This window comes from Mesocricetus auratus, unplaced genomic scaffold (assembly GCF_017639785.1).
Source record: "Mesocricetus auratus isolate SY011 unplaced genomic scaffold, BCM_Maur_2.0 Super-Scaffold_6730, whole genome shotgun sequence".
Classification (NCBI taxonomy): domain Eukaryota; kingdom Metazoa; phylum Chordata; class Mammalia; order Rodentia; family Cricetidae; genus Mesocricetus; species Mesocricetus auratus.
Genome location: NW_024429184.1, coordinates 15677853 through 15702806, shown reverse-complemented (window position 1 = coordinate 15702806; position 24954 = coordinate 15677853). Strand labels below are relative to the sequence as shown.

The 24954-nt window shown below is 41.2% G+C and overlaps 1 protein-coding gene across 2 annotated transcripts in view; it reads left to right on the top strand.

The window, feature by feature from the left end:
* Reck (reversion inducing cysteine rich protein with kazal motifs) overlaps positions 1-24954 on the top strand; it is a 73647-nt gene that overhangs the window by 13448 nt on the left and 35245 nt on the right. Inside the window, exons 2-7 of one of the 2 annotated variants that reach the window (XM_005078775.4) lie at positions 58-116; positions 5215-5289; positions 7279-7315; positions 9190-9275; positions 11309-11356; positions 23561-23594. In XM_005078775.4, coding sequence (XP_005078832.1) covers positions 58-116; positions 5215-5289; positions 7279-7315; positions 9190-9275; positions 11309-11356; positions 23561-23594 — 339 coding nt within the window. Of the gene's footprint in view, positions 1-57; positions 117-5214; positions 5290-7278; positions 7316-9189; positions 9276-11308; positions 11357-12213; positions 12300-12416; positions 12518-23560; positions 23595-24954 lie in introns of those variants that run through there. The other variant, XM_013119701.3, reaches the window with a different exon arrangement.

The window sequence follows — 24954 nt, the reverse complement described above, 5'->3', positions numbered from 1 at the left end:
TATAATCCTGTGATAGTTTAACAGTGAGCGAGACATCGTGTTTCCTTTTCTCTGTAGGTGCTGTATGTTGTAATCATTCAAAGGATAACCAAATGTGCCGTGATGTCTGTGAACAGGTAAGCTTGATAATAATTGTGAAGACAATGAGGTAAGTCCTTTATCAAATTGTTTTTGGAAAAGTCTGTTGTACAACTTACAGTTTACATCACAAATAGTGTGTCAGCTGACAAGAATCACCGAAAAGGGTCATAGTATCATAACCTGAGTCATAAGGAAGCAGTCATGCCAACCCAGATTGAGGGCTGCCCCTTGAAACAACAGCCTGTACTCTTCAGACAGATCAGATTTATTAAAAATGCTGTTATCATAAAGCAAAGAAAGGCTAAAGGATGGTTCTAGATACAATTAACTAAAGCAGTCTGACAGCCAGATGCAGTGAATGACTCTTGCATAAAAAATAAATTTCATAACAAGAATTAGTGAGATGAATTGGTGAAATCGATTATGACCTGTACGTGGACTGATAGTATTCTATCAGTGCTGTGATCCTGAACTTGGTCATTCTACTGTGGTTAGGTATGACGGAGCCCTTATTCTAAAGAGATAACAGGCTAAGATTTAATTTGGGGTATTTGGGTTTGGGTTTGTTTTTTGTTTTGGGTTTCTTTTTTCTTTTTTTTTTTTTTTACTAAGAGTGTCCCGTGTATCCCAGGCACACCTACTTTATACAGTGCTGGAAATAGAACATTGAGCATGCTGGGCAAGCACTCTACCAACTGAGCTGCATCCCAACCTATGCTAGGCTATAGGAACAAATATATATGTCTATAATGAATCCCAAGATAATCAAGAGACTGATAAGAGTACTATGTACACATCTGAGATAGTGAAAGCAAATGTAAAGTGTTAATCTTAGACCTGTTGGATACTATGTATGTATCATTGTCCTACTCTTGAGTTTTTTTCTGGTTGAGCCTTTGTATGCAAGTTCTACTGAAGCAATGCTTCTTCATATAGTCCTAACTTCCCTTCATCATCTCAGGGCTATTGTGTAGCCTTAGAAGTTCTCTAGAATTTGAGAAGTAGTGATTTCAGTCATTATTCACATTTTCTAGTAATAGACTGGAGGTGATGTCATCTTTATTTAATACGTAAAGAATTGAGATATAAAAGAGTTGACTAACTTACTAAAGTTTCCACACCAGTGATTGGAGGAATAGAGATCATTCATTATGCAATCCATTCTTAGCTACCAAGATGCAACCCTGATTCAAGCCCAAGCACATGGTCTGGTCTTAGAGCACATTATTTATGATCTCAGCCCATGTTCCCACCACTTTTCTAACCTGGTCCAGGTGCTTGGGATTTTTAGTTAATTTTGTGTTTGCCTTTGTTATTTTCGAGGAATATAGAGGAGAAACAAGGAGATGATTTTGAAAAATAATTTCATTTTTATCTTTACTTCCCATTTGAGGGTTTCGTCTATGTGTATATGTACCACTTGCATGCCTGATTCCTGCAGAGGAGAAGAGGGTGTTGGATCCCCTGGAACATGAGTTCCAGATGGTTGTGAGCTGCCATGTGGGTGCTGGGAACTGAACCCAGGTCCTCTGGAAGAGCAGCCAGTGCTCTTAACTGCTGAAGTGTAGCTTTCCCTGTGTTTCCTCCGAGTCTACTGCTAAGATTGTTCATTTACTCCTTCTCTTTCCTTATTGTCCTTCTTTTGCCTGTGTTTTTTCCCCTCTTATTCTTCCTTTTATTCTTTTGTAATGGAAAATTTCAAGGATGGATGGATAGATAGATAGATAGATAGATAGATAGATAAGTGTAATCAATCCCATATTAAGCTTTAACACTATTAGTCATGGTCAATTATGTTTCATTTATAATTCCCTGTATTCTTCACATCCCTCTTCTCTAGTCTATTAAAACAAATTGTCCTATTATTTGTTACATGACTTTTAAACTTAATTTATAAATTATAAGGACTTTAGAAAAAAGCCACAACTAGGCAGAGGATATAACTCAGTTGTAGACTATGCCTAAAATATCATATGTATGTAAATAATTATGATGATGGTGGTGATGATGATAACAATTATACTATTCTTATCACTTACTTGAAAATGCAATATTTGGAGCTGGGGTGATGACTCAATGGTTAAGAACATTTACTGCTCTTGTTTTTTTGTAAATTTATTTTTAAAATTATGTGTATGGGTACATGCCTATGATATACCTGTACATCAGATCCCCCTGGAGCTTAAGTTACAGGAGGTTATGGGCCACCTAATGTTAAAGCTGGGAACCAAACTCAGGTCCTCTGCAAGAACATGCAGGGCTCCTCACCATCAAGCCATCTCTCAAGTTCTGATGTTGTTTAAAGCATGTTTCACACTGTAGCCCAGGCTGGCTTAGGACTTACCATGTAGCCCAGGCTGGGCTCATATCCCTAGTCATGTTGCCTCAGCCTCCCTAGGGCTAGGATTACAGGTGTAAGCTACCATACTTAGCTGATCTATAGTTTTCTTGCAATTGCTTTGTTGAATAAACTTGAGTTTATTTATCCTGTTGATTTTTCCATAGTTTAAACTTTGCTGTTCAAATCTCTGTAGTATCATTTAATGTCTTTTGACTGTGTTTCTTTTTTTTCAAATTTGTAAATTCATACTTTATATTAGTGCAGATGACATCAGTGGAAGTCACTACAATCACTTTTATATTTCTTCATATATATAATATTTAAATTAGAAACAGTCTTATTTTACATATCAATCCCAGTTCCCTCTCTCTCCCACCCTCCCATATCCCCTAGTGACCCCCCCACTCCATCCTCCATCCTCTCCCCAGGGAGGATGAGGCCTTCCATGAGGGATCATTAAAATCTGTCCAGTCATTTGTGGCAGGGCCTAGGCCCTTCCCTGTGTATTAGGCTAAGAGAGTATCCCTCTATGGGAAATGGTCTTCTGAAGTCCATTCGTGCACTAGGGATACATCCTGGTTTCACTGCCAGAGGCTCTATAGACTGCCCAGTGCTTCTGACACTCATGTTCAGGGGACCTGGTTTGGTCCTATGTTGGTTCCCCAGCTGTCAGACTGAGGTCCATGAGTTCCCACTTGCTCAGGTAAGGTGTTTCTGTGGTTTCCCCAGCATGGTCTTGACCACTTTGTTCATCACTCCTCCCTCTCTGAAACTGGATTCCAAGAGTTTGGCTCAGTGCTTGGCTATGGATCTCTGCTTCTGCTTCCATCAGCTACTGGATGAAGGCTCTTGGATGACATTTAAGGTAGTCATCATTCTCATTACAGGGGATGGGCATTTAAGGTAGCCTCTCCACTATTGCTTAGATTGCTAGTTGAGGTCATCCTTGTGGATCTCTGTACAATTCCCTAGTGCCAGATTTCTCTTTAAACCTATAGTGGCTCCCTCTATTGATTTGTCTCTTTTCTTGCTCTCCTCTATTCCTCTCCCCACTCAATATTCCTGATCCCTAATTTTCTCCCCCCCCTTCTCCCCTCCTCTTTACTCTGGTTTCTCTTCAAATTATATAAATCTTTCGCCTTTTTTTAAAAAGGTTTATTATGTACAGTGTTCTGCCTGCATATATGCCTGCAGGCCAGAAGAGGGCACCAGATCTCATTATAGATGGTTGTGAGCCACCATGTGGCTGGGAATTGAACTCAGACCTCTGGAAGAGCAATGAGTGCTCCTAACCTCAGAGCCATCTCTCTAGCCCTTCTGTGTTTCTTAGTAATTGGTAGGTTGATTTAAAGTAGAACTGAAAGAATGAAAATACAGGCACATACACAAACACACAGAGAGAGGTGCTGGGGAAGGGGGACCAGGCTCCCAGGCTGTGGTCTGAGTAATTCAGCAATGGCTGTCTTCCAACAGAAAGGCCAAGGGTCCAGTAACTGTTCATTCCACAAGACTGGAGGTCTCAGCAGTCTCCGTCTGGTACTGGAGTCTCGAGGTCTGAGAGAGCTGTCAGTTTGCAGTCCACATTGGGTTCTGAAGAAGTAGGTTCTAGCATCAGTGAAGATTCGCTCAGGAGAGATGAACTCAAGTGAGAGGAAGGGCAGCAGAAGAGGGCCAGCTTACCTCTTCCATGTCCTTTTATGTGGGTGCCACCAGAAGGTATGGATCTTCTGACCACAGATGATCCTGATTAAGGGTGGGCCTCCCACCTCAAATAATGCAGCCTAGAAAAATCCCCCACAGGTGCTCTGAGGTGCTTGGGTTTTAGTTAACGTCCATATGTAGTCAAGTCCATACTTCCATATGTGACTAAGGAGCCTGGAAATCAAGTTTTTATCTTATTTAATTTTGGGCTCAAACTCATTATGCACCAGGTATGGCTTCCTTCTTGCGCTTCCCACGGTCTAGGGGTACAGGCTTATATTACCATATCCAGTGTAATTTTCCCCTTGGTGTGTGTGTGTGTGTGTGTGTGTGTGTGTATGACAGTCCACACTGTCAGTGTAGCCCAGCCTAGTCTAAGTGCTGAAATTATATATATATATACATACTCTGCTATTTTTATTTAATTTTGCTTGACTTACATATAAACTTAATAGCCACAGTTGATTTGCATCTACCTTATAAAATAAAGCCAGACATTTGATGAGACTGGAAGATTTTTTTGGTTGTTTTGTTTGGCAAGTCTTCCCCGTAAATGATAGTTGATCTAGCTGTCCCTTTTTGTGATGTTTAATAGTCACTGTTGATAATTGCCTAAATGCATTAGTTCACTAGATATTGCAAAATGGTAATAGTCTCATCCTATTACTTTTTCATTATAGTTGCTAGTTATGCAGACAAGAGGCTAAATAATATTCAGTATTATTTAGCTTGTTTTTCTCTACTTTTGGATAATAGAAAAGATTCTCAACTTGGCGCAATTGGACTTTTCCTGATTATTTTCCAAAATAACCAAATACTCTTATAAGAAATGTTGCCTTTGCTGGGCATGTAATGCTAGCTCTCTGGACACTGAGGCAGGAGGACCTTGAATTCAAACCAGCCTGGCCCATATAGTGAGACCAAGTGTGTAAAACAGATCTTACCTCAACTTGAACTAGAGCTCTCCAAAGGTGCCTTTTATAAAATAAAAGCATTCCAGAAAACTGGTACATCTAGAGGATGATACTTTTATCTCTTCTTTCTTTAAAAAAAAAGTCTCAACGGTTTTTGGCCTTTTTTTTCCCAAATAGATTTTCTCCTCAAAAAGTGAATCCCGACTAAAACACCTGCTGCAGAGAGCCCCAGATTACTGCCCAGAAGCGATGGTGAGTCTTATGTCACTGTGACAGCTTTTGGATACATGAAGTGGTCAGCTGAGTTACTTTCAGATTTATAAAATGTCTCAAGTGTGGTTGGAATGTTTGATCAGAATAAAATTTTAAACCTAAAATAAACTGCTAAATAGATTAGTGTCTTTCACTGTTTATTGTGTATTTTAGGGCCTACATATACAAACAGTCTTACATAGAAATTTATTCTAGTCTTTTTTATAACTTATTTTTAAATTTCATTTTACATTCCAACCACAGTTCTCCCTCCCACCCCTCCTTCTGCTCCTGCTCGCCTCCTTTCCAGCCCAACCCCAGTCCACTCCTTCTCCCCTATAAGGGCTCCCATGAGGAGTCAACATAGTCTGGCACAGTAGGTTGGGGCAGGGCAGCCCCTCTCCCATTCCTTAAGACTGAGCATGGCATCCCACCGTAGAGAATGGACTCCAACAAGCTAACTCACGTACCAGGTTGTATCATGGGCCTACTGCGAGGAGCCCCTCTGATAGTCCAAGCTTCACAACTGTCTCCCCCATATTGAGGGCCTAGTTCGGTCCCCTAGAGTCTCTACTGCTGTCCATCTAGAGTTGATGAGTTTCTACACGCTTGGTTCAGCTGTCTGTAGATTTCTCCATCATGATCCTGGCCTCCCTTGCTCATATATTCCCTCCTCCCTCTCTTTGGCTGAATTCCTGTTGCTCGGCCTGGCTCTTGGTTGTGGGTCTCTGCGTCTGGTTCCATCAGTTGCTGGATGAGGCTCTGTGATGATAGCTGGGGTTTTCACCAATCTGATTACAGGGGTAGGCCAGTTTGGGTACCCTCTCCACTGTTGCTAGGAGTCGTAGCTGGGGTCGTCCTTGTGGATTATTGGGAATTACCCTAGCACCAGGTTTCTCCCTAACCACATAGTGATTCTCTCTATTAAGAGATCCCTTTTATTGCTTTTCCACTGTCTCCCCCCCCACTATCCCCTTCCCTCATGTTCTCATCCCCCCCTCCCTTCTCCCTTCCCACCTCCTCCCATCCCCAGTTACCCAGTAGATCTAATCTAATTTCCCTTCCCTGGCTGTCCTGTTAGGGTCCTCCTTGTTACCTAGCTTCTCTGGAGCTGTGGATTGTAATCCTTTGTTCTACATCTACAGTGAATACATACTGTGTTTGTCTTTCCATTGTTTAAGTTTCACTGTAGCATTACATCTAGAATTTAGAATTTTATCAATCAATTGACTAATTTTATGCAACCTATAATAACTAGCTTGTATATTTATTTGAATTTTGGAAAGTTGAATTTGAGATAAGGGAAAATATATGGCTTATTGTTAACGCTACATTTTCTAGTACACTATTATTGATACACTGCTTGAAGTTTGCATCAGGAAGTCTGTGCCTTCAGGATTTGGGCTGGTTTCATTGTTTGGAATGTGTGTGCGCCAGGCCAGGAGAGCACAAGCATATGTGAGAGCACTTCTTTAGATATAGTGGCCTCTGCTGTGTGGAAGCCGGAAGAAGCTGAAGGTCAGGAAGGGTGCCTTTGTTTCCTTACGTTGCTCAGTAGACACTTTCTGTGAGCATGGAAATGGTAACTTTAATAAATAACGCAAGAAACCGGGCTCATTCCTATTGCTTTTAAATGGAGAAATGAGAAAAGCATATGCAGTAGTTCTCATTTTTATACTTTGTGTGTGTGCCTGCATGTGTCTGTGTGTACACCATGGCAGGGCATGGAGATCAGAGTATAGTGTGTTAGGTGGTTTGTGCCTTCCACCATGACAGTCCAAGGGTCCCAGGGATTGACATCACCCTTACCTACTGAACCATCACACTGGCCCAAATTTTATTATTATTTTTTAAGTATAGATTTAGCCCTAGGACACTGACTATATGGTCCCAGCCATAATCCAATTAGCTGTGTATAATCTCTGTAGAAATTATCTTGTATAGAAGCCAGTTATTTGCATAAAAGCATTTTGGTGATTACAATTTCAGGTTGAAATTTGGAGTTGTATGAATTCATCTTTGCCAGGTAAGTAAGATCATTTTGTTAACATAAAATCTGTATCATAGTCCAAAATCTGATGTGTCTGTAGGATTTTAAAAATTATTTATATGTTATTGCATTGTTGAGTACATGTGCACACATGCATGTACATGTATACATGAGTACGTGCACACCATGGTACCTGTGTGTTCAGAGAACAACTTTTCAGGAGTTAGTACTCCCCTTTTTGCCTTGTTGGGACCAGTCTCTTGCTTCTGCCTTGCAGGCAAGGTGAAACAGCAACACATCTTTTCATAATTAAACAAATGCTGCATAAACAAATGTAACACACCCTTACACAGTTACAGTAATGTTCTGTATCAAAACAAATGCAACACATCGTTACTCCAGAACACTCGTGCTCTTTGAGTTTCCTGTAACATATGATTTTATTGACCTCTATCTCCTTATAATAGTACCCTGACTTTAGACCGTAGGCTCTTTCCCCTGTTTCCTCTTTCTCTTAAGGACCATGGTTGTTCTAATATGCAGAACTCCCCATTCTTTCTCAACTAGTTGTTAACTAGTTGGCCTTAGGAATTTAGTGTTTGTGATTAATCAACATCATGGCCTAGATCTCGACATTCAGGTAACATCTGAAGTACAACCAAAGTTAGCTAGAAAGATACTAGCCCAGAAACCTGCAAATTACCTTTGCTTGCCTTTTCTTTCTAGTTCCATTGATACACCCTGTGCAAGATCTTGTATCTGTCTTTTCTATTCCTAGTTCAAGTCTTTGTTACTACACTCTTAGGTAGAATTTTATATGATAATAAATAGTACAGTAACAAATTTATGATTAATTTTCAGCACATTATATCTGTCTTTCTCATCTCCTTCAGATAGAATACCTCAGGGATTTCTGCTTCCATTGCAATAAAGCCTAAATTCTTTAGCCTGACATTCATGGTCTTCTGGAATTGAAGCTTATTTCCCAGCCTTAGTTCAAGCCAATGCTTAGGAAAAAGGAATATGCCCTATGTTTCTCAGCTTGTAAAGAGTGCTGTACTCTCTGAAGTCTGCATTGCAAACAAATTGAGCAATGAACTTCTGTTTGGACCAAACTATCGTCTCCACAGTGGGCTACTTCTTGTATATTTTATCTATTTTGTAATTTCATATCCCATGTAGCATGTAATAGAGTAGCTTGTATACAGTAGAGATTCAAAAATGAAAGAGCTTGTGGAATAATTTCATTTCCTAAGGTTACTGGGTGTATGGAGATAGCAATGTACTGCATTATGAATAACAGCTCACATAGCTTATGATCCATGCAGATACTGTTCACTATTCTAAGAGTGAGAGTGTCTGAATACCAGGGAGCAAATGAAACCAAAATAATATAAAGTCATTTTGAATCATTAGGTGTGCCCATCAAAGCCAGGACTGACTCATAGAAATTGATCCTGCATGTTTTCTATGTATCAGTTTTGAAATGAGATGAGTTGTGTGCTATTCTACATATTTAATTATTTTAACACAAAACATACACATGCTCTTTTTTTTAATGTTTGCTTAAATTGTATCAGAATATTTGTATGTGATTCACAGTATGAAATAAGGAAGGGCCTTTGTCCCCGACTTTCCTTACTTTGCATGTCCTCTCATAGACATGCTGTTTACCCAAGATTCAGAATGACCAGGCTTGGGGTAAACAACAAAAGATAAAACCAAAGGGCCTGGTGGTTATATAGTGTGGTACCCCAAGGAAACTGACATCACTGGGAGTAAGGGCCCTGTTGTCTGAACTAGATTTTTCATGAACATTTACTTTACCTTGTAATAATATCTATTAGTCTTATATACTGTTTCTTCTCATTGCCGCTTAGACCAAAACACGTGAACATTTTGTTTTTCAGGTGTGTTTAAGAAGTCCGATGGCTGGGTTGGCCTAGGCTGCTGTGAACTGGCTATTGGCCTGGAGTGTCGACAGGCATGCAAGCAGGTAACCCTGGCAACCAGGCTTTTGAGCATCCTGGAGTACAGTTTGAGCTTTAGTTGTGCAGTTGTGGGGCCTTGTCTACTTCATAGCTTTGGAGAGGTGACTTACAGAAATTGCACATTTAGTATTAGGCTTGTGTCTCAGTCGATGCCACTTCATGTGAAATTGTTAACCTTCTCTTACTCTTTTCCTGGTTTTTCTTAAATGTATTTTATGTGTATGGGTGTTTGCCTGCTTGTATGTCTGTGCACCGTGTGTGTACCTGATCATGTGGAGGCCTAAGGAGGCATCAGGTCCCCTGGAACTGAAGTTACAGATGATTGTGAGCCAACGTCTGGGTGCTAGGATTTGAACCTGCGTCCTTTGGTAGAGTGCCAGTGTTCTTAGCCACTAAGCATCTCTCCAGTCCACCACACACAGAGGAGTTTATTGGGATCAAGGCATTTTGTCCTTTGTACCAGACATGCTGAGTAAGTGTAGCTCCAAATGGCCGTGTAAATGTAGGGTGTTGTTGGATGAAAGCAGTGACACAGTTGCCTTATTTGTGTTTGTCTTCCCTCTTTTTCACCATGGCTTTACTCTGAGCATGTGCCCCATCCTTCCTCTGCTCTGAAGCACAGGGCTAGCTGTGGTGTCTCGTTGATAGGTGTCTCTGCTACAAATTCTGGTAGGCCCCTGAGCTCTTCACTGCATGTTTTCTTAGGAGTTTCTCAGATTAGTAACATTGGCTTCCTGGGCTCTCTATTCCAAGTGGTGGGTGTGCACTTAACTGGGAAGCTGGCTGTTTAAATGGTGTTTAAACTAACCTGTAAACATAGTTTTGTCAGAACTGACAAAACACACTTTAGAAGCTTCTTCTAAAGACCGTATGTGAGATGCCAGTGTAACCTTCTCTTCTGTTGCTGAAATTTTTGTTTGTTGTTTTTGTGAAAGGGTCATTGTGTAGCCCTGGCTGTCCTGTAACTTCCTATGTAGATCAAACAGGTCCCAGTTTACAGCTGTTCTTCTGCCTCTGTGTCCTGGGGTTCTAGGTGGGAGCCAGCACAGCACACCCACCTTCACTTTTAGACACAAGACTGCACTAAGCCTGCACGGCAATATTTGGGTAGCACACGACTTTGCTATATCTATCTTCTACTCTCCTCCAAACATTGAGGCAAAGTTGAGCTATATAGGATTTGAACTAAAATCCTGGAGAAACAGAGCAGTTGCTAGCCCATTCTTGCCCCCACCCCAGCCCAACCTCCCCCATCCTTATCAACTAGCTTGTTATAACCTGCGTGGGACTAGGTGACAGAATAAGGTGAAACAAGGGATGAGATCCCATGACTCTGGAACAGTGTCTCTCACTGAGCCTGATGACGTGTGGAAGAAAACCCACTTGGCAGTAGTTTTGCTTTGCCTTTTTTTTTGCACAGAAGTACATCCTATCCTTCACTATGGTGAGTAACTTGTTATGATGAGAGCAGTCTTCTGGGCAATAGCTGGAATACTGCCTTCTCCAGGCACTGTTGAGAAGATCCCAGAAGGGTGACTTGTTTACTGCTTGCTGGAGTGCCATGTTCTTTCGCTGCCCTCTCCAGTATATGTGGTGCTTTTCTGAGAAAATTGACTCAAGGCGGTCAGTATAAAGTGTTGAATATGAAGGGTTAAAGAAAAAACAAAAAATGCCCTGGCAGAGCTTCACAAGAAAACTCACTAGAGTGGAATTCAGCTTTTTAAAAGGCCTCTGATTTACATTTCCTTCAAAGTCGTCTAGTTTCCAAAATAACAAAAGAGCCATATTGTTGTATGATATTAAAACCATAAAACTTAGGCTGGAGCGCCTGCATATTGAGTAAGTCCTGGGGTGCTATTTGTTTTCAAACATTGTAAGATTTGTTTATTTTAGGAAATTCCAAATATTTGAGTATAAGGTTTCCCTTGATGAAATAAAAAATATTATACTAACAATTAACATATACTAATTTGTGTTTTTTTTGTCCTATATAAAATAAATAGCATTCATAGTAAAGTAGTGAATTTTTTTCTTTTAGGCATCTTCAAAGAATGATATTTCCAAAATTTGCAGAAAAGAATATGAGGTATGTGTCTTATTTTTAAAAAATTGGGTAGACTATTCCAGTGTTCTCAGAACTGACAAAAATCACTTAAATTTTTAAAAAATAAATTCTTTTTTAAACAAATTATATTCTAATGTGCAGAAATTTTAGCCTTGATAAAAACATCTTTTACGTTCTCTAAAGTGCTTTGACTTTGAGGCTTATTGAAATTAAGTATTAATTTTAAAGAAATGCTTTAAATCTCTCATTCACAGATTTCATCTATAATATTTTCGTAACAAAGCCACTGGTTGTACTAAGATTCTGAAATCATTTTTCACAGGTTCTGTATCCTCTTTTGCCCCTTTCCCATCTGTGGACCCATCTTGGTGTCCATTTTCATAAACTGTCTGTTTCAAGAAGAAATGTAAACTAAGACAATCAAAGTGCTAACATGAGCACTTCGCACTTCAACACCTGCTTTTAGGAACAGTTACAGATCTGAAACCCTTGTCTCCCAGGATGGGTTTCCAGCGTGGTGTTCCCTAATGGGCAGATAGTTGAGTGGGAGCAGGGGAGGTAGTTTGCCTTGTGCAAATGTGCGAAACTCCTTTGGGTGTCCATTTTCTAGAACCTCACCATGAAGTGGGTCACTTCTGTTACTTTTCAGAGTGTAAGGTCATGTAATTACGAGACTTAACTGCACGTCTCCTTCATCTAAACAGAGAGAATCCTATTAACAGTCTATGTATTTGAGAGAAACAGTAATTCCTGGCTGCTTCTATATTACAGTTCTGGTTATTTTTTCTTTTCTCTGAGTTATAATTATGTCTCTTCATTAACATTTTTAGGATGCAGAGTCTTATTTATCCTTTGTCCCTTTGCTCTTTTGGCTAAGTTACATCTGGTCTCGGAAGACAAGTTTCCAAGTAACTTCAGCTTCCCTCTGTTCTTGTTGAAAGAGCCTGCTATAAAGAAGTAAAAGGTCTTTTTAAATGTTTTTCTTACCTCTACCTTTGAAATGACCATTTTGGTTTTCCCTTGAACAAGTGGCTAATTTTGACAATGCCTTCTTTTCTTCCACACTGTCCATCTCCTGTAGCCTGTCCTCCATTACTTTAGTGTGCTTCCTTCTCTTGTTTGGATTTCTGCATTGCCCTAGGAAGTCTGCAGTGTGTGTTGATGAAGGACGAGACAGGAAAGGTAAGAGAGATAAACACTGTACGGTAGAGATAAGAACAGATTGCTTCCCTGCCTGCCTGTCTTTATCTGGTCTAGAATTAATTAAAAAGTCTCTAGGATGTGTCTGTTCCTTACGTTTGTATTACAAGCTCAAATTATTCAATGTAATTCAAAACCCAGTTTGATTTCTTACATATTATTTAGAGATAATGAGAGGCAATAGCACTTTGATTCAGGAAACTGGTTCTGCATTATACACAAAAAGCAAATCACAGCTGAAGTCTAGTCTAGAGATAGGACCACTTGTGAACAGCTCTAAGGTAAATTGGGTAAATGTTGTATAATACAGTCTATTTTAACTTGCTGGTCTCTGTTAACATCAGATAAGTTTTACACACTGGGCCTTTAATATCTTTTCCTTAGCCTTGGGTGTCCGTAGGATGAATCCCTACATGTTGTGGTTTCAGGTGCCACATTTACCCTGAAGGATAAATCTTAGGTGTCTTGAGTAGAGATTCAGTGACTGGGCGATTACATTCAGAAGAGCTTGTTGTCTTTATTGGAAAACTGTTCCTGGTTCCTTTAAGGGGATTCCTGAAAAATTTACTTAAATGAATAACGTTTATAAATTACAGTGCCACTTAAGATTCTTTTTCATTCAGACCAGTTAAATGTGAAGTATTGCTACATCCTGTTTTATAGTCTGACTCCTAATAAACATCAGCAATACTAATGGAATTCTAAGAGGCAGTTTTACCTAATTAGAAAAAGCACAGACTTCAGAGTCAGAACTAACCTAGCTGAGGGGTCTGAGAGATGCTCAGAGGTTAAGAACACTGGCTGTTCTTCCAGAGGTCCTGGGTTCAATTCCTAGCAACTACATTATGGCTCAAAACCATATATAATGAGATCTGATGCCCTTTTCTGATGCTCTCCAAAGAGCACTCATATGCATAAATAAATCTTTAAACAAACAAACAAACAAACCAAAAGTAAACAAAACCCCAAAAATTTAGCTGAGCATGGTGGTGCACACCTTTAATCCCAACACTCTGGAGGCAGAGACATGGATCTCTTCAAGTTCTAAGCCAGCCAGAGATACAAAACAAAATTTTAGTTAAACTGTTTATAGCTTAACTTCATTAGTAAAGGACTGCATTTAGTTAAGTCACGTTAGTTAAAATATATACTGGGGCTAGAGAGATGTCTCAGCAGTTTAGAGCACTTTTTGTTTTTTCAGAGGATTTGGGTTCAATTCCCAGAACCCACAGAGTGGCTCATGGCTGTACATAACTCTTCCCTGACACCCTCTTCTGACCTCCCCAGGCACAAGACTTGTAGGTGGTGCACATACATGCATAAGCTTATGCATATAAAATATAATAAGTAAACCTAAAACTATTATTTAAAATATATACTGCATGCATGAGTACTTAGGAAATCATAAGTAGAGCCAGTATTTTGGGAGTTCCACAAAAAACTTTACAAAACAGTGATAAATCGGTATAGTTGGTTATTAAGACTGTGGGCCAAAGGCATGCTAGGAAAAATGCATATGGCTCATGCAGGGGCAAAGAGAAGGACAGACCTTGCCAATCTCCTATATAGCACTGGCTGACCTGGAATTTGTTATGTATGCCAGAGATCCATCTGCCTCTATCTCCTGAGTGCTGACATTAAAGGCATCTGCCATCACAACCTGTCCAGTCTTAAATAAAAAGATATGTGGTGTGTGTGTGTGTGTGTGTGTGTGTGTGTGTGTGTGTGTGTTCATATAATGTAGGGTAGTTTATTTCATTAGAGTGCTGAGTGGTAAACAGTTTTGTGAGTTAACTGTGTGCACAGTACATAAACAAAAGTAACTTTTTATAGTTGTAAGATGCTATTATATTCCCTTGCCAAAGAGACATAATGGACTCATTATATCTAAATAAAAATCACCTAACTTTTAAAAGAATCAACATTTCAAAGAAGGATGGAGGGGAGGAAGTTGGAGATTTAAATGAAGAATCCTTAGCAGGGTTTGTCGATGGGTTGGATATAGAAGACCATGTTCAAGGGCGTAGAATCATTTAAACCTATTATCCTGAAATACTTTTACTTTTGTCCTGTCCTACTATATATGTCCTTATCTCCTGGCATTAAGGAAGACTTATTATCTAGATCTGTGTTACAGGTGTAAAGAGTTCAAAGTGCTAGCTTGATTTGCTGGAAAGAATCAGTGGAATGCACAAACCAAAACTGATTGGGGACAGAGACCAAGAGAAACAAGGCACCGAGAAGGCATTAATTTTGAGGACATTGACATTTGCTGAGTTGATTTCATAGCTTTATCCTCTCATGCACTTGGAAGTCAAAGAATAGGTTTTGGTACCAATTGAAGATAGAAACCCAAAGTGAGGTCTCTTCTCTTTCTTACCAACAAATTTGGTTCCAAAGAGGCTACACTTGCAATATGGGGGTGACACAAAATGTGTCCATCTCCTTTTGTAGAGGAATACATTGCTTCTCTCATTGTTGTTTCTCTTGAAAACTGGTGTTAATAACTTGTGTTTGAAGCCTCGCTTAGAAAATTTCCAGCTGAGAAAGCATTGCAAATGACTCTAAAATGGTAGTCCTGCTTAATGTCTAAGACAAGTAACACAGATCCTCTCTGCAGGAGTGGGCTTTAATTCCAGACTTAAAACTCCCACACATAAAGTTCTGAGGAAAATAAGCAACTCACGGTTTAAAAAAAAATCACAAAACTCACAAGCAAACAAGGTCATCAGACAAGAGCCAGCAAGGACAACAGTGGATAGAATTAACCCTCAAGGCACTTCTGCTATAGAAATGGCCACATGCAGACCATAAAAATATTTAATCTGATTAAGAAAGTGGTGGCGCACGCCTTTAATCCCAGCACTCAGGAGGCAGAGGCAGAGGGATTTCTGTCAGTTTTGAGAAAAGTAGTTACTAGAATTTTAATATAAAAATATAGTGGAAGCTGGGGTGGTGGTCCTCTTCTGTGACCCCATTACTTCTAAGGTAGAGGAGGAAGAGCCACGAGTTCAAGGTCATACTCAGCTGGATAGTGAGTTTAAGGCATTCCAGACTATAAGAGATCCTGTGCACATATTATAGACATACATCATTTTTAAAAAACTAGAAATAAGAAGAGTTAAAAAAAATCTTCTCTCTCAAAGATGGCCAACAACTGATTTCTCAGCAGCAACAAAAGAAGCCAGAAGACAGTGTTTACATAGTTCTAAAAGAAAACAGCTATCAACCTAGAATTCTGTGTCCATTTGAGTGAGATCACCAAGCTTTGTTCTAGGAGCTACCAAAACCAACCTTTAATGTGATTATCCCCACAGAATCACATTCACATGCTATAGGCATTCTCAATTTTAGATTCTCCTGAATTTTTTCACAAGTGTAGTCCTTTGGCCACCTGGAAGTATGGGACAGGTCATGATAAGGCTCATGGTGTACAGTGTTAGAACCCAAAATAACATTCGGAGCAACCAAAGTCAGTCAGATGCTGTTTTTGTTTTTGTTTTAACTCTTTGGAGCCCTACCACCTAGCTCACAAATAATCACATGGAGACATTCTTTCTTATGAATGTCCAGCCTTAGTTTGGCTGGTTTCTAGCCAGCTTCTCTTAAATTATCCCATTTACTTTTTGCTTCTGGGCTTTTCTCTTTCTCTTTTCTATGTACCTTTCTTTACTTCTTACTCTGTGGCTGGTTGTGTAGCTGGGTGGCTGGCCCCTGGAATCCTCCTCTCTTTCTCCTTTTCTTGCCTTCTATTTACTCTCTCTGCCTGCCACCCCCACCTGTCCCTCTCCTGCCTGGCTATTGGCCATTCAGCCTTTTATTAGACCAATCAGGTGTTTAAGACAGGCAACATAACCCAGCTTCACAGAGTTAAACAAATGCAGCATAAAAGAATGTTACATACCTTTTCATCATTAAACAAATGTTCCACAGCATAAACCAATGTAACACATTGAAGTAATACTCCACAACAGTCTGAACAGATGTTCTAAGCTGTAGCACAGCCAGTGTAGTGTGTGCTGGCTAAGGAGACATAACCTGTAGCTTTTTGCACTGTCTTTGTCCACAATTTGTCCATGAGCCTTTTCTTCTGGATTACCAGTTTGGGAATTTTGAGGATTTTTGATTATTGTTATTTTCTTCCTTGATTATCAGAATAAACATTGTTAAAATGATGTGAGGGTAATGAAATGTCCAGAGACCTGGTGATGGCTTATGAGTTTTAGTTCAGGATCTGTAGATTCATGTCATACCTTAAAGTCAGGTGTCCCCAACACTGTTCTTGCATGTGACCTTCCCATTGCTGTTCACGCCCCTGAGGTCCAGTGCTGCAGCTGCCTCCAGCCCTCCATGCTCCTGTTTGTTTCCTCCTTCCTCGGCTTCTGCTCTAGGCTTTCCTTATGTGCTCCAGGACTGTCCTTTTCCTGTCTCCGACTTCCTGTCTTCAGGCTAGCTCTTGATAGTTTTCTTTAAAAACAGGGACAATGAGGAAAAGCCAGGGAGAGTTATTACTCAGATTAGCCTTTAAAAAAAAAAGATGAGAGATGGTTCAGAGGTTAAGAGCACTGCTTGCTCTTACAGAGACCCTGAGTTCCATTCCCAGCAACCACATGGTGGCTCACAGACATGCAGGCAGAATACTGTGTACATAATACATAAATAATTTTTTAAAGGTTTAAGGAACTGGAGAGTTGGCTCAGTGAGTAAGAGCACTTGTTGCTTTTACAAAGGACCTGGGTTTGATTCCCAGCACCCACATGGTAGCTCACAATCATCTGTAATTCCAACCCCACAGGATCTGACATCCTTTCTTGATCCCTAGGGTCACCGGGCAGGCATTCGCGTGGTACATATACATATATGCAGACAAAATGCTCATACATATAAAGTAATAAAACAATAATTAAAAACATTTAAGACAAAAGTTTTGAGTTAAATAATTACTAATACAACTAGATTGTTTTGCCACCAGCCACTGGTTCTGTGAGTATGGTAAGATAAAGGTAGCACAGTGACTCTTACACCACAGCCAGAGGTGAGCTCCCATCACAGCTGTCTGCATCACTGCCAGCACATAGCTAGGCATGGCAAGGTGCAGGTATGTGTAAAACTGTATGTCTTAATGTTCGCATGGTTCACAGACAGTTCAGAATAGCATCTAATCAAGTCACCAAGTTCCTGAAGTTACCAGTGATGTTTTATACATAGAAAGGAAATGTGTGTATTTAGTACTCCACCAGCCTTTACCACTATGGTCAATTAGCAGGCATTTCACTCTGTCCCTGGGTGCCAGTGTTGAGTGTGTGTCTACTAGGGTGTACTGTGTCTTCAGAAAGTGTTACAGTAAAATGTATGCTTGAAGATGTGTTTGTGTCACATTTTTTTCCTTTTTCTAAACTTATCGCTGACTCTAGATTTACTTTGTGTTAGGGGCGTAGGGGAAGGGGGGGTGGGAAGTGGCCTACGGGATCAGTGAGGGGAGGTCCAGCAGTGCTCACCAGCCGCTGTGGTGGCATGGCTGTCTGCTGCATGGTTCTGGTGTGGCACTCATGTTCTAGCTCTTTTAACAAAATAACACAGGCTGGAGATGTGGCTCAGGGGCCTCTGGCTCCATTCCCCCCACACACACACACACACAAATCAGGTGGTCCTTTGCCTTCGTAAAGCCTCAAGGACCTAAGTAGAAAGTGTGTGTCAGTTAAGCTGAGGAAGCGGCGAGATGGTTAGGTGTAGTAGACAGCTGTGGTGGCAGCTTTAGGAGTGGTGGATCTCCACATGGCTACAAGTATCAGGAGTGGTGGGTCTCCACATGGCTACAAGTATCAGGAGCAGTGGGTCTCCACACAGGGACAAGTATTCATTAGGAGCGGTGGGTCTCCACACAGGGACAAGTATCAAGAGTGGTGAGTCTCCACATGGCTACAAGTATCAAGAGCGGTGGGTGTCCACACAGGGACAAGTATCAAGAGTGGTGGGTCTCCACATAGGGACAAGTATCAAGAGCGGTGGGTCTCCACACAGGGACAAGTATCAAGAGTGGTGGGTCTCCACACAGGGACAAGTATCAGGAGTGGTGGGTCTCCACACAGGGACAAGTATCAGGAGTGGTGGGTCTCCACACAGGGACAAGTATCAGGAGCGGTGGGTCTCCACATAGGGACAAGTATCAGGAGTGGTGGGTCTCCACATAGGGACAAGTATCCATTAGGAGTGGTGGGTCTCCACATAGGTACAAGTATCAGGCCTGGGCCGTTACCTGCAGCTGACGAGCTCCAAAAAGAGCGAAACCTGTTAGGTCCTGCAGTACTGGCTTAGGACAGACAGTAGGACCTGCTGGGGTTGCCTTGTGTGTCCTTCTGCTCTGTCGTTTAGTTTTGCCCCAAGAGGGGAGCGACTCCTGTTTAGTCTTTGCTGCCAGTGCACTTTCTTTCCAGTCCCTCCCTTAGCTGAGTAAGCATGTCCCTAAGGGCCTGGTCATGTCAGACTTGCCTGTGATCTTGTTGCAACGTATGGTCTTCCACTGGGTGTCTCATCTTCTCATAGTTCGTCGTTACTTGTTTCGTGGCACTGAGACTTGACCTAGGGTATCATGCTCTACCACTGAACCACTTCCCTAGCCCAGGCCCTATGGCTTTACCCCTATTTAATGAGGGTTCCAGAATCTTCTTTGCTAATTTCTGTTTTGAGACAAAGTCTCACTGTGTTACCCTGGCTGGCCTGGAACTTGCCATGAAGACCATGCTGACCTCAAACTAACAGAGCTCTATTAAAAAGACATTCACCATCACACCTGACCAACCAAATTAATTATTGATTTTCTGGTATTCACTAATCTCCTTCCCCCTAAAATAACACACATACATGCATGCGCGTTCATACACACACACACACACACACACACACACACACACACACACACCAAAACAGACACTTGTCATCTTTCTTATGCTTCTTGCTGAATTACCGAGTACAGGCTTCCCACATATAACCAATAAAAGCCAACAGATCTTGTCTAACCTTTCCTCTTTCTCAGCATCTCTCGATGGCTATTAAACCCTAAAGATTTATCTACTACCAGGTGGTATTGTATACCTTTAATCCCAGGACTCAAGAAGCAATGACAACGCTCTGAGTTTGAGGTTCCTTGATCTACATAGTGAGTTCCAAGACAGCCAGAACTATGTAGAGAGACCCTGTCTCAAAAACCAAAAAAAAAAAAAATTGTCTCCTAAGTCTGTCTTAGTACTGAACTCTGGGTTCCTGGGGCAGAACTTTGCAGTTGTCTCTGTGTCTGTCTCTCATCTGTTTATTTAACACTTACCAGTGTGTGTAAGGAACTTCCTCAGTGATTGAGCCACTGTCTGCCAAAAGCTTGTGGTCTAGTGTGTGCAACTAGAAATCCACATAGGCTTAGACCACAGTGAGCAAGTATACTGCTAGAAACCTGCTGGAGACACGTTGGGACCTGGAGGGAGCCCATCCCCAGCCTAAGGAGAAAGTCTTCACGACAGTAAGACTGCCAGTGAGGCAAACGCTGTCACCTGTGCTGGGTGACCCTGTGCTGGGTGACAGTGCTTTCTTAGGTAGGGTCATCTGTCGGTCCCACACGTGTTCCTTGGGTTTCTGAAGTGGTGGTACACCCTCACTTAAGTACCACTGGGGCTTTCGTCTATTCTTACGTTAGCTGAGGGTTCAGTGGAGGTGCCATGGTTGTGGGCACGGGAAAGGCGCCACAGTAGTTCCTGTAAACCCTTACTTCATGCACTTGCCACCAGATGGCGATCGGACATTTGAAAGGCAGTGGATTAGCTCAGACACCAGGATGGATGATTTAAAAAACGAAGTGATTCTGAGCAGATGCTATAACTCCTACATGTGTCTTAATAATCAACAATAGCTCAAGCAGCTGAGATACTGATAATCAGGCATGGTAACACACCTTGTTAATGCCTGTACTTGGAAACTTGAAACAGTAGGAATGGGGGTTTGAAGACAGCCTGACTTTAAAAAGGATGAAGAATTACTTACAACAAATGTAGGAATCTTTTATCAAAGCCAAATAAGATCAGTCTGTAAAATCAAAGTGAGTTTGGCAGAAGTTTGATGAGTTCATCTACTTCACTAAAGTGACAGAACGTATTTTTATTTTTAAATGATTTGTTTATTGATTTGTTTTATATGCATTGGTGTTTTGCCTGCATGTGTATCTGTGTGAAGGTACCAGATGTCTGGAACTGGAGTAGCAGACAGTTGTGAGCAACCCTGTGGGTGCTGGGAATTGAAAGCAGGTCCTCTGGAAGAGCAGCCAATGCAATTAACCACTGAGCCATCTCTCCAGCCCCAGACAGACATGTTTTTAAACCATAGATAGAGTGAGTAAAGATGTAGAGGTCGTATTTATTAACATTAATGGTGCTTCTGTGTAAAATATCAAGTCTTCATTCAACATATTCAGGAAAATCTATGTATGAAAGGTCTATCTGGAACATTAAGAGAAACAATAGTTGCTTGGGGAACATCTCTGTACTCTGCAGGTGACATCAAGGAAGACAGCCTTCTCCTTCTTTTTCTTCAGCAATTTTCAAACTCTCTGCAAAGGGTCAGTTTATTGTCCACTGTAGGCTTGCAGACCATATGGTCTTTGTCTGCCCAACATGTCATCATAGCATGGATAGCATGACATGGCCGTATAGGATATATAAGCAAATGGGTGTGACTGTGCTTCAGTAAACCTTTATAGACAAGTGTCAGGCAAAACTTGGCATGCGTACCATTGTTTGCCATGTGGGAAGTCTGGGCTCTGCAGCTGTTTCTCCCTTCCATCCTTAGTCTGTGGCTGCAATCAGATGAGGACAACACATTAGATGGTCTCTGATACTTGAGGCTTTATTTCCTTTAGTGCCTTTTGCTTAAGCTAAGTGATCACAAGACTGACCTAGAAGTGATATTTTTCTTACTTAAAAGGTTAAATTTTAAAAATCTAGCTTGAACAAATTAATTAGCCTAAAGGCAGAGTTCCTGAGAATTGGTATGATTGACATTGCCATCTGGATCCTTAGAGACCAGGGACATCTGGCCTGTACTAACATCTATGGCCTCTACTCACTCAATGCCTACCCATCCCACTTTTCATGGCAGAAAATTACTCCAGGCATCAAGTGTCACCTAGGAGGCAAAAATCACCCCTGATGAGTGTTGTTTCTATGCAGACTACTTTTTAATATTGATTAGATTATTTTATAAACGTTCCTGAGGCTGATGAACCCAGTGAAGGGTTGTCTGAGATAGGTAACTGAAAGGTCACAATAACACAAAGGAACATGAGTGGAGAGAGATATAAACAAGTTCACTGTTGAATAACACTGACAGTATATTTACTTTCCCACTATTTATATTGATCTACCAGCTCTACCAGATATAACTCATCCTGGATGAATTCATTATACCTTCCCATGAGGCCTGGGGTTTGTTTGTTTTTTAACTTACTTATTTTTTCTTTAAATGAATAACTCCACTGTGGCTTATTCCTACAATAGAATACTTCTAGGTAGAAAAAGCGAATGCAGGGCAGCTTCACCAACAATGTAGACAGACGTTTTCCTTTTGGCCCTTTGAACATAGTCTTACACTGAAGCCAGACTGACCTGAACCTTACTCTGTGTTCAAGCTGGTGTCACACTAGTGACAGACCTCTCACCTGAGCCTCTCCAGTGTTGGGTCACAGGCAGTGGCCGCCACGCCTAGAAAATCTGTGAAGCTATGCTTCCAGTGTTGGTAATGCTCGCCTTTTTTACTTGTTTATACTTTTCTCTTGTGTTTCCCCCTTTGATTTTGTTGTTGTTGCTATTTTTTGTTGTTATGTTGGGTTTTGTGGGGTTTTATTTGTTGTTGTTTGGTTTTCTTGTTTGTTTGTCTTTTGTTTTTGAGACAGGGTTTCTCTGTGTAGCCCTGGCTGTCCTGGACCTCTCTTTGTAGATCAGGCTGGCCTGGAACTCACAGAGATCCACCTGCCTCTGCCCCCCAAATGCTGGGATCAAAGGTGTGTGCCACCACACCTGGCCTCTCGTGTTTTTTTGAGATAGGTTCTCAAAGCTCACTGTGTAGCTCAAAATCCTCCTGCCTCAGTCTCCCAAGTGCTGAGATTATAAGCATGTGCCACTGTGTCCAGCTAAAGCCCAGTCACTTAGCTGGAGTTGACAGTAAGGGAACATCTGATTTCCCTCCATGTTTTGCAGATGCTCATTTGATTTAGTCTTTCTCTTTCAGTTGTCTGTGATGCTAACTTACAGCTGACAAGCCCTGAATATCCAAATTGCTTAGGACAGGGAGTTTTGTCTTGTTTTCTCTTATTTTTCAAGCAACCTTAGGACAGGGTGGGTCTTTGTGAAGAACGATCTGAGACTGCTCGAAGCAGTGACTGTGATGTCAGGTTCTGCTTTTGGCAACTGCTGGGGCCTGGTGCAGTAGCTTTCCTCTGCCCAGGGGCTGCTTCCCCTCTGTAGAAAGCTCTGGAGTTTCCCAAGCTCTGCTCACAAAAAGTAAATGAAAACTGTGTCTGGAAGCTTGTGTAAATGTAGATTTCTGTCATCTGGGGTTGGTTGGAAAGTTTGGGTGGTTCCCCTGCACAGTCATGTTTGGGAACAATTAGAGGTAATGTCTGAAGTCACACCAACTCTAAAATGCAGTAGTTACAGGAAAGGATGTGTCTCTGAGTGTCCTTTATTATGTTATTTTCTAGAAAATATTCATATTCTACAAGAAAAATTGAAACTAATCCACTGTAGCCCCCACACACACCTTCACACATTAATACATCTTACTTGAGCTTTGCTTGCTTCTCTAATGTCAGCTTATAGCTCAGAGTGACCCCTACCAGTGTGAGATGATGGTTACCCTTTTAACCAGAAAGTCATTTTGTAGTGTCTGTGTTTAAAAAGTATGATATCCTGATTTCCATATAATTCTAAAATGGAATACAATTAGAAATTCTCTTTGTTAATTTGTTTGTTTTTCTTTAATTTACAGAATGCTCTTTTCAGTTGCATTAGCAGAAATGAAAGTAAGTATATTGTCAATGACTGTACAAGCAGTTCAGAGACTAAGACACTTTACAGACGTGGTTAGCATCACAACTGATTGCCCAGACCCTTGGCATTCTACCTGCTAGGCTGTCTGAAGAAGTACACACACAGGATTATGCTAAGCCCTTGCCTGTGGGGTGTTCAAATCACTCACGTATTTTAGCAATCCCTGTGTCCCAGTTGCAAGTGTATCAGCCAACACTATGGGCAGACGTGCTCGAGGAAGATAACACCAAATAACAGAGTCACTTTCCAAGGCGACATACATTTACAGTATATGATGAAGTCCTTGCTAAGGACTGCCTTGAAGTCTAGTCTGAAGATACTTATTTAGTATTTGCTTGGTGTGGGACAGACACGAATCTGTAGGGAACATGACCAGAACACAAACTCAGAAATAGTGTAGAATATGAGGTAGCACACTGATAAAATGCAGCAGTTCAGAAGAAACAGGAATCACACTGCAAGGCTGCCTAGAGGAGACCTCATGGAGTTCATAGCTTAACTAGGTCTTGAAGGTAAATAGGATGTGCGTGGGAGGGGGATGGGAAGGAAGGGGGAAGGGATATATATACAGTGGAGACTGGAGGAGCAGCATACCATGTAAGACCGGAATGTCAAAAGCAACAGTTAGGTGGGAAAGACAACTGAGGAAGAGCGTTGACTGGGTTAGCTCGGTAGTGTGGAATATCGAAGAGCAGAAACAGCCATGCACTTGAACCCTTTCAAACTGGGGCTAGTTCAGAAGGTACCATGTAGTCTTTGGCCGGTAATCTCAGGTCCTCCCACGCTGGCAAGGAAGCCAAGCTAATGGGGGGTCAAAAGATGGCATTTGGTCCTGCTTTACTTCCTGCGCTGTGACTCCCAGAGTGCCAGCATCACCACTGCATTTCACACAAGTGAGTGCAGCTATAACTTCTTTGTGTAACTGAAGATACAGCGCAGTGATAGAGTGTGTGCTTAGCATATCTAAGGCCCTTGTCGTCTCCAGCACCACACACATAGCAATACTGAAAGGCACTTGTTCCCCACGATGAACAAGAGCTCTTCCACAGTAGGCAAACTTGAGGGTAGTTACAAGTCAAAAGCTAGTATACAATAGGTGTGGAGCAGTGCCCTGGCCTGGAAAACTGACGTGTGTCCTATATCAGTTAATTCAAACCTTGATTAGTTAATTAGTACCTGACTCATCATATTTCATTGAGTTACCTGGATTCTTGGTTCACTGGTCTATGGAACTCACTGATGTCCCATTTCTGGTGCCTCCATAGCCATTTCTAATGCCATCTAGCAATCCTTTTTTTTTTTAAAGATTATTTATTATGTATACAACATTTT